General features: G+C 46.3%; 1 protein-coding gene across 1 annotated transcript; it reads left to right on the forward strand.

The window, feature by feature from the left end:
• The first annotated feature begins 643 nt into the window (after positions 1–643).
• On the forward strand, positions 644–8,550 carry LOC144175818 (acetylcholinesterase-like). Its single transcript, XM_077704824.1, has 2 exons — positions 644–2,145; positions 8,307–8,550. Exons 1-2 carry the CDS (start codon positions 662–664, stop codon positions 8,464–8,466), a joined length of 1,644 nt encoding a protein of 547 aa, XP_077560950.1. The 5' UTR covers positions 644–661; the 3' UTR covers positions 8,467–8,550.
• Positions 8,551–9,879: the final 1,329 nt, after the last annotated feature.

The raw sequence follows: 9,879 nt of genomic DNA on the forward strand, positions 1-9,879 counted from the left end.
AGTGGTGCCACCAAATATAGCAAACGTGTTGCCCTAACTGATGTTATGAAGTACATTGTTTGGAACGACGAGTTCAACAATGTTCGGCTACCTTCGGCCCCTAGAATCTATGTTTCTTTTCATGTAGCAGTTCCGTTCAGAGAATACTTTAAACAATGAGGGAGATCCCGCTGTCCCATGACCTTGAGTAGCCAGGGATTTCGCCCTGAAATTGTGCTGCCTCACGTCGCTGAATTCTGTGCCAATGTTTTTTTTTGTCGTATAAGGTTTCGTCGAACCCTTTGCGCAGTGTCGCAGGTTTCGACACCATCTCAATTGGTGTCGATATTTCGTTGATAGAACACGGCGGTAAATTTCAAGTTTTGGTATCGAAGTTCACCCAACGTAAACGTGAGCTTCTCGTTTCCTCTTTATAGTTCTATGTTATGTAACAAACAAACAACGAAGAAGCAGGCTCAAGCCTCTACTTGTGCAACCGTTTTTTAACAAGCTCACATCTAAGGACGAACATTATAGTTGTAAAATATCTCCCTCAAAAAATCTAATGAGCAATCAGAGGTCTCTTGCATTTGTAAGCGGTCATGTACTCTCCATTTAGCTAGTGACGTGAGTTACAGACGGCAAAAATGGTTACTTTTTTCAGGTAAGCTGAGAAGCCAGCATGTGGTGCAAGATTCTGATAGCGATGTGCCTGCTGATCGGAAGTCGCTGCATGCAAGACACCGTGGAACGACAGACAAAACTTGGCCGGGTGGCCGGTTTGAAGATAAATGTACTAAACGCAAAAATCGAGCAGTACCTGGGGATTCCTTATGCAGAACGCCCTCTTGGTGCCAAGAGATTCCGTGCTTCAATACCTGCGACACCCTGGAACGGCACATTAGACGCCACAGCACGTCGCACCGCCTGCCCACAGTCTGGCTTTTCCGGACTATCGCCCACCGGAATCAACTATACGGAGGACTGCTTACACCTCAATGTTTGGACACCAGAGCGAGAAGAAAACGAGACCGTTGAACGTCTCCCAGTCGTGGTGTGGATACACGGCGGAGGCTTTAAGTATTCTAGTTCGTCTAACCCGAAATACAATGGTTCTATATTATCCGCAAAGGCCGGCCTAGTGGTTGTGTCGATGAACTACCGGCTCGGTGTACTCGGATTCCTAGATGCCAGTTCGGTCGAAGCACCTGGCAACATGGGCCTGATGGATCAGATGTTGGCTCTGAAGTGGGTTCAAGAGAATGCCGAGTTTTTCGGAGGAGATCCTTTCAAAGTGACCCTATTTGGTCAAAGCGCGGGTGCCATGTGCGTCCATGCACATTTACTTTCACCACTGAGCAAAGATCTATTTCGGAATGCTATGTTGCTCAGTGGCAGCCTCTACTCTATAGACCTTTTTGATTCGCCACAGCACAGCCTGCAGAAGGGTGACCGTGTGTCGACGATACTGAACTGCTCCTACGATGACTGGAATTTGGCAACACACGCAGACGGAATTATCAGCTGTCTAAGGAACAAATCAGTCGAGGAACTAATATCAGCTTCTGCTGAAGCAGTCGCGCCAAAATTTGTGCCTTTCTTACCATCCTACCACAATGACTTCCTGCCTAAAGATCCAAGGACGGCCACAGAACGCGGTTTATTTCAACAAGTCAGCGTAGTCTTGGGTCTCACATCGGACGAGATGTGCTGGGCACTCGCTCGTTCAACCAGAGGTCGTTTGTTGCTTGAAGACATTGAATCTGAGAACGCGACGAGCATTAGGCAGGTACTAGAGCGCGCGATGGAAAACCAAATGAGGGAGATACCACCGTCTACACTAGAGCACTACTTGGAAAATGTTACAATCAGCAGCAACACCGCGCTTGTCAGGCAGTACCTGGATTACCTCTCAGATCGTATGTTCAACTGCCCTGTGCATTTCCTGGCTAGACACCTTGCTGCACGAGGAAACAAAGTGTTTAGTTATGTGTTCGACCACAAGTACGATTCACCGGAGTTGCCCACGTGGGTTGGAACGCCGCACACGGGCGAACTTTTCTTCTTGTTTGGGCATCCTCTGTCCAATGCCTCGCATCTGGGTGACGAACACTATAACATCAGCGAGGCGTTCGTACGGATTTTGTCATCCTTTGCTTTCACCGGGTAAGTCGAGTGATCTAGTGCTCTCGGTCGTCTGCATGTTTGAAGAAGCAGTGCTTCTGTGTCTTGCTCAGAAAACATCCTTCCGAAATATGCAGCCATTTGTCTGTTGAATTTATAAACATTCCACTTGGATATTTCGAGAAGGATGGTATCCGTGGGAAGTCAAACTAGGACATATACGTTATACTCACTGTGATACCCGAAATGTTCTTTTAGCCGTTCGGGTTCGCGTTTTCGTTTGACAGATTTACGGGTTGTAGTGCGATGCTTTGCTCTCTTACACAACGTTCTTAGTGGCGATTTCGGTGTTCATCACAGGTATCAAACGCAAAACTAGCCTAGTAGCACTGAGCACTAGAAAGCAGCCGTGTGTCAGAGGAGTACGGGTTTACTGGTGTCCTCTTAGTGAATGGCGGAATGCGCAAGATGATTATGGGAGGGTATCGCGCTTGCTCCCCGGGCGCTGGCTGCTTCTCTCTGTGCTTCCGTGTTGTTTTCTTTCTACCCAAATAATATTTTACAACAAGATCCAGACAGGCTAAATAAGAAGGATCTGGTTGGCTTTAGATGGCTAGTTTTTTATCTGCAATAACTGAACATTTTATTCTGAAGTCTGAAGGCGATAAGGTGTCTAAATTGGCCGGCATAAAGTAATTGCTGGAAATGTACGGAGTTAACGTGGGCCGGCTTCCGCATCTATACTTAGGAAAACCGACACATTTTGCCCAATTTTTACATTTGTCGATGGGCGCTCCTCGGCCTACTGAGAACGGTGTCGACGAGATGTACAGAATTTGAGAATGGTTTTGAAATTATGTGCGGGGAGCGCTGTTCGGAGAGGTATTTCTGCCGCCGCAAACTGTTTCGGTGTTCGTTCAATAGTTGCCCTCAGTGCTTCCGTCCCCACGAAGTGTCTGGGCTGACGAAGCTACAGGCGCCGAACTGAAGCATTTACAGGATAAGTCGAAGGTCAATGGGGGGGGGGGAAGGGGGGGCAAGCACTCCCTGAATTCGGCAAGCACGAGTACCTCACCAGCTTGTCATAGCGAGCGATGGCCCCGTAATTCCACGAAGTCTTGTGGACGCGCCTAAATTAGCTGGCAAGATTGCGAGTTTCGATTTTTTTCTTAGGTTATTGAATTGAAGTCGCCCTCCTACCCTCAGTGTTCCTTCTTTGTTGAAGTAGGGTGAAAATGTTGTAGCGACGAAGCCATTCTGTAAAAGTTGACCTTATGAAATGTATGTATGTTCTTTCTTCCACTGGATCCACTACAAAGTGGCTGCTTGTGCTTTTATCGTTTCAAAATTCAAACTTCGCGCCAAGTTTACAATTGACGCGGTGAGAGCAGCAGGCCTTGATTTTGCACTCAACCGACCGCTCCGCTACTGCTCACTAGAGCCAAGGCCGACGTATCCATCGCCAGAGTTCTGGTCATCTGTAGTTCGTAATGGTTATCACTAATTAACGGTTATTCTGGCTAGTCAATGAGCGGAAGCGGTTCGTTCGGCTGGGTAAATATCAAGAAAGACTGTTCTCGCTGCTTGTTGTGAAGCGGGCGCGGTCGAGGTAGCGGCTTGGAGTTCCGTTTGACGGAGTTAGAGTTAGTTTGTTGAAGTTAGTACTCGGCGGAAGTAACCGTAGTTAAGTTTAAGCATGGTTACTAAACTTTAACCGCGGTTATCGCAAACTGCGGTTTGGGCTGTTACACGCGAAATTTTAAATGTGGTGACCGCGGTCACTTGGTTGTGAGCGTAACAAAAATAAACTAACACACTTTTAACTTCACGATAAAAAACAAAAGAGAAGCAGTGTATACAAAAGGAAATATCGTTAAAACAGTCGCTTCAGACCCAAACGCAACGCACTCGCGCGAGGCGAGATTTAGGTGAGGGGCTTCCACAGCACCTCGCAACCGGCTTGGTTTTCTCGCGTCTGCTCGGTGTTGGGAACTTTCGGCTTAGCGTCGCGGTGGATATTTGACCGCCGCTATCTCTACAACTGCGAATTGCAATCCATAGCACAATTTTTCACCACACTAACATTCACTTTCTCGCACGTGGAAGTTTTTTTCCGCGTTCAGATTGATTTCGAAGAGCGGCGATAAGCTGTTGCTGCCGTGGTCTGGGCCGGTTCGAGCCGCTTCCAGTGCCACGCGGGCAGATGCGCCGGCATGTTTGCAGACACGGCCGACGTGCGCGCGGATCGTTTCCGAGTGCTGAATTCCGACCAGCGGAATTGACAAATTTAGCACGGCTTTTGTTGTAGTCGATCGGGTGTATCGGGAAACGAGCCGCTGCTGACGGGCAGTCGCGCTGACTGCGAGAGCGACGCAAAGAACGCAAGCGCCCCTTGGGGGCAGCTTTGGGGCGCCAGCTATTTGAGAGCCTTCGTCTCCTCCGAGCGCCAGGTGATTTTTTTTTTTTCACCTCCGCTGATGCGCCGCCACTTCGTCCGAACTGACTTGTGTGATTTTGAGCACTGCGGCTGCGGGAACTGCGGTTAGCGTGACCGAACTGAGGTGGCCAAGCTCAGTGTGCATTAAGCACGGTTAGCGGGGTAACCGCAGTTTCGTCTGTCGGGTAACGCAGCAAACTGCGGTTTTGTCTAACCGCGGTAAACTGTGCCCGTGTAAACCGCTTCCGCTCATTGACTAGCCAGAATAACCGTTAATTAGTGATCCCCATTGCGAACTACAGATAATCGGAACTCTGGCGATGGATACGTCGGCCTTAGCTCTAGTGAGTGTAGCGGAGCGGCCGGTTGAGTGCAAAATCAAGGCCGACTGCTCTCACCGCGTGAATTGTAAAGTGGGCACGACGTTAGATGTTACAGAACGCTGGCACAATCACGCAAAAAAAAGTATTCCGGAGGGAATCGAACCCGTTACAAAAGCGCCATTATGCGAGGCTTCTACACCAAATCTGAAAAGGGAGCATGGCGTCTAATCAGCCGGTTTTGCTTTCGTCTGGACGCAACTGTACAAATTTCACGCTGGCTTCGTCTGGACAGAAATCTAAGCTCTCAGTTGTATTCCGTCTGGACGGAAGGATAACCCTTAGCGCTCCGTTCCGTCTGGACGGAACTTTAGCACTTTTATATCGTTCCATCTGGACGGAACGCTAGCCACAGCCATAAAAAAAAATTGCCCCATCCGACGAACCTTGTGACGGCATGCATTTGAGCAGAAATGCATAATTGTCGGAGTTAACAGATTGAATGGGTATAATAGCCCGAATAGAGGTAATTGGTCGAACGAGATATTAAAAACATACAAAACCAGGAAATAAAGTATAAATGTGAACTTACGAATTCAGAAATATGAGTTGTATACATCTGCCGCACAAAGCGAAGACAAGAACAAAAATCCGTGAGAAAAATTAATGACAGAAACACGAATAAAAAAGAAAAAATAATGAAAACTGACCAAAGTGTACTGACCTTGGTCCTTGGTCCGTTTTCATAGTTTGCCTGGCAAATGCCAGGCGTGACTAACGGCATTTGCGGAAAAATGTAAAATTGGCAGATTTAACACGATTAATTGATCGTCATAATAATTGCGTGAATGGGGATAACCGGTCGTACGGAATCAAATTAAAAAGCTAGCTGGCAAAATAAAAAATTCTCATTTAGACACCTCCCCTTAAAAAGTGAGACTAAACTAAAAAAAGCGCTTAAAAGAACTACGGAAACACGTATAAAAATATCGTGAGAACGACTAACCGTGTAAACCCCTGCGTTTACGTTGAATGCAGTTTAAAGCCTTCGACCGTGTTCGTCATCACAGGCTCCTCGCGAAACGTTCTCGGCTTAACATTCACTCTAACATTTTATCATGGGAAAAAGATTTCCTTTCATCACGCCTACAGTTCACGTCTGCTAACACTTGTACCTCTTCTTTCAAACCTGTTACTTCCGGAGTCCCCCAGGGCAGCGTACTAGGACCGCTACTGTTTTTAATCTATAGTAACGACTTACCATCCTGTGTCTCTTCCCGAATAAGAATCTTTGCTGATGACTGTGTGATTTACCGAATAATTTCTTGCGATAATGACCGTGAAGCTTTGCAAACTGATATTAACGCTATCAATGCGTGGTGCTCATCTTGGCTAATGACCCTAAACCATTCTAAAACTAAGTATATGTCCTTCACTAATCGCGCCTCCCGCTTTCCTACCTCCTACGTGCTCAATAACCGTTCAATTGACCTCGTATCCACTTATAAATATCTAGGAGTTCACCTTCAACCCGATCTGTCATGGCATTATCACATAAAACACACCCTGGCTTCCGCTAATCGCTCTTTCGGTTTTCTAAAGCGTAACCTTAAACATGCTCCTTCTTACATTCGAAAACTTGCCTTTACTACACTAATACGTCCTAAAATTGAGTATGCATCAGCCATTTGGGATCCCCATCAGGCATACATCGTAACTGATATTGAATCTCTGCAAAACCGGGCAGCTCGCTTCATAAATTCAGACTACTCATTTCATTCTAGCGTCACAGAACTAAAACGGCGCGCTGAACTACCTGATCTAGTACATTGCCGCCAACTTTCCCGCCTATCACTGTTCCATAAGCTGTATCACCACGCGTCACTTCACGATGATTTCTTCGAGCCACCTCCAGTCATTTTCCCTCTCCGAGACCACTCCTACAAAGTTAAACGCACAAACTGCCACTCATCTGCCTTTGCCCGGTCTTTCATTCCACGTACCATAGTCGAATGGAATAATCTACCATCTCATATCGCTTCTCAAAAAGACAACACGAAATTCCAGGAACTAATTCAACAGCTAACCTAGCACTTTCCTCTTCTTTTTGGATTTTTTTTCCCGTCCTTGAAATTGTGTACTGAACATTTTTATTTTTGCTCTGTATTTTATTTTTGTTCTTGTTGTTCTAATAGATTGTACATCGTGTCGTACTTCAATTTGAACCATCTGTATTACATTCCTGTCTTTTTTGTTTACAATGTATATTTATTTGCGTTTTCAGTGTAAACATGCCTGCTTCTTTTTGTTTATTTTTTCCGCTTTACTGCGCTAATACAACACGTGTGCTATGTAACCCCCCTATGTAATACCTCCTCACGGGGGCCTTTAGGGGTATTGTGAATAAATAAATAAATAAATAAATAAATAAATAAATAAATAAGTGCATAATTTGCACGATAAGACGTTTCATAGGCGTAAAATAGCGTAAATGGAGGTAATTAATATCAACAGAACTTGAAAGCAGGAAAGACAACAAAAACGAAAATAAAAAACATCACAAGCGACTTTAAAGAATAAAAAAACTAGCTGAATTAGCACATTTAATCGTTCAATTTATATGAAACCACTAATCTAGCTGAGCCTTAATCTGCGCGTTCAGGTATTAAAGCCTGGGCCCGCTTGCACGAACACTTGTTTTTATTGGCAGTCTTATTCACACTCTAGTTTTGTTCACGGACTTCAATAAGACCGCGAATAAGATTCGGACTAGTGCGCTTGCTCGAAAGCCCTCGGGCCAGGCTACAGAGCGGTCTTATTGAAGACTATAGGGACAGCGGCTACCTAGATGAGCACAAGAGAGGTCCCTAGGGAAAAGTGGAGAATACGCCGCAAAACTGCTTGTTGCCGTCGCCAGCGTTGGGCAAGCGTTTATTATGAACCATGATTGGATGAATTTACTAAATGCTGACCTTTTGGGCCGTGTCACAAATACGTTACAATTATCCGCCATCCTTGGTAGGCCAACTCACGCGGCCGGGCGACCGTCAAAGCGTGGGCCCGAGAAACCCTCAGGGCTGACGCAAAAAGCAGCGAATGTGTCTCAGGTTGTCGCAACACGAGTCGTGCTTTTCATCACACCGTGAATTAGAAAGTTGCGAATTGGCTTCGGGTTCATCATCGTAGACTCGGATGCAACTCGGCACTGCTGCCGCTTCACATTACACCGCAGGTGCGCTCCGACGAAGGTGTGTCAGCTAGTTCACCCTCTGCTGTGACATGGGTACGCCGTGCTTGGTTCGCTCCGCCGTGCGTTAGGATACAGGTGTGGAAAGAAAAGGAGAGCGATTAACTTTTGTATTTACTATAGTCAAGCTTCCCGCACACCGCTCTTTCTGGAGGGAAGGGACTCATTAATTTTTGGCCGTACTTTTGATTTTTTGCAGCAACCCAGAGTTGCCTACCGGTCGCCAGTGGCCCTTGTACACAGAAAACAACCCGGTGTCCGTTGTGCTCGCTCCAGGGAACTACAGCGACGTCCACGGCTTTCGTGCCACAGAGTGCGAGTTTTGGACGCCGTTTTTTCAGCCCAGCTTGGTTGCTTAAAATTTGTCTCCTTGGTGCACAGATTCTGCAGAAGCTCTTTGGAAACCAAAATGAGTGTGTTGAATAAATTGCCACTGAACCTTAGTGTACTTTTTTTCAGCAGTATTGGGACCGTTTATAGGAGAAATTGGGTCTGTCTTGAAGCCTAAATAATGTAAAACGGAAAGCGGAACGGGTTTTAGAAGTAATAGCCGCTGTAAACTCGAGCAGCGTCCAATGCAGCTGCCTGAAGCACGGTTCACTTCCTATTGCGTCTAAACAACAGGCCGATTTCCTCGCCTATAAAAGAATGTCCAGCTTCCAGGCCTAATTAAGCATTCGTACGACGCAATTGTCTAAAAATAAAATCGAAGCAGAGATAGATTAAAAACAAAAAATACAAGAGGAGTATTAAACTTGGACTAAAAGTTGTTTAGAGTCACTTGAAATGTACAACTGGCTGGCCTACATGAAGGCAACTTAATCAACGCAGACAGCAAGCACAGAGGCACACAGTTGAACCTAATCGACACAGGCGTACTAAGTGCACTGCACGGAAGCGGATGGTGTCCAGGCGCACAGAGTTCCCGGTATTCGTGTATGGAAGAGCTCATAGACACATCGTTAGTGTGCCTTAATGAGACTGCGGCGCCAAAGAAAGTCGGAGCGTAGCCGCAATATGCCCAGACCTTCTATAGGTGATTGGACAGCACTTCTCACGGTGAGCGGCAATAGTGTCTTATGCGACCAATCACTCAAGGTCTGGTATGACCTTTACGAGGTATGCACAAAATATATGGCACCTTTGGTCGCCAGAAATACACGCTTTCATTTGGAGGTCGATATCCCTCTAGGGCCGCGGGACACAAGACTCTTAAAGTAAGAACTCACACTATGTGTCAAACGTAACACACGACATGAAATGCTCATAACCAAGGTTGATTACTTGAAATCCAGCGCTGCGGAAATAATCAACTGAGGCAGCAAATGAGGGCAATCATTTTTCCCCCATAATCCTCCTATGCCAAAAGCTGTTCACGAAGAGACGAAACGAAAGACACGGGGAGGACGAAGGTAGCATTAATTAGAACGCGTGGCTTAGTGCGTCTGCGTTAGCGTTCAACTTTCCTTTGTTATAGCGAAAGACGCGATTGTGCTGCTGGAGTATCATACTCAAACTTAGCAAACGATCGCTTTTAGGTGACGTTATTTAGCCAGGTTAGCGAGCAATGTTCGATTTCTACAACCAACTGGGAACCGGCTACATAGCACGCAAATTGTGCACTGTCCACACGATGCAGCCACATTCCTTTTTTGGATGTACTGTACGCCTATTTCCTGCAAGTTATCTTGGGGCTTAAGTACTGAACTGGTCTTTCCCGGCTGTTCGCATCCTCTTCGTGTCTGTTCAGTGCGATGCCACGATCGCTCGCA

The sequence above is a fragment of the Haemaphysalis longicornis genome, unplaced genomic scaffold (genome assembly GCF_048455015.1).
Source record: "Haemaphysalis longicornis isolate Haplotype H1 unplaced genomic scaffold, Haemaphysalis longicornis Haplotype H1 scaffold_3, whole genome shotgun sequence".
NCBI lineage: Eukaryota > Metazoa > Arthropoda > Arachnida > Ixodida > Ixodidae > Haemaphysalis > Haemaphysalis longicornis.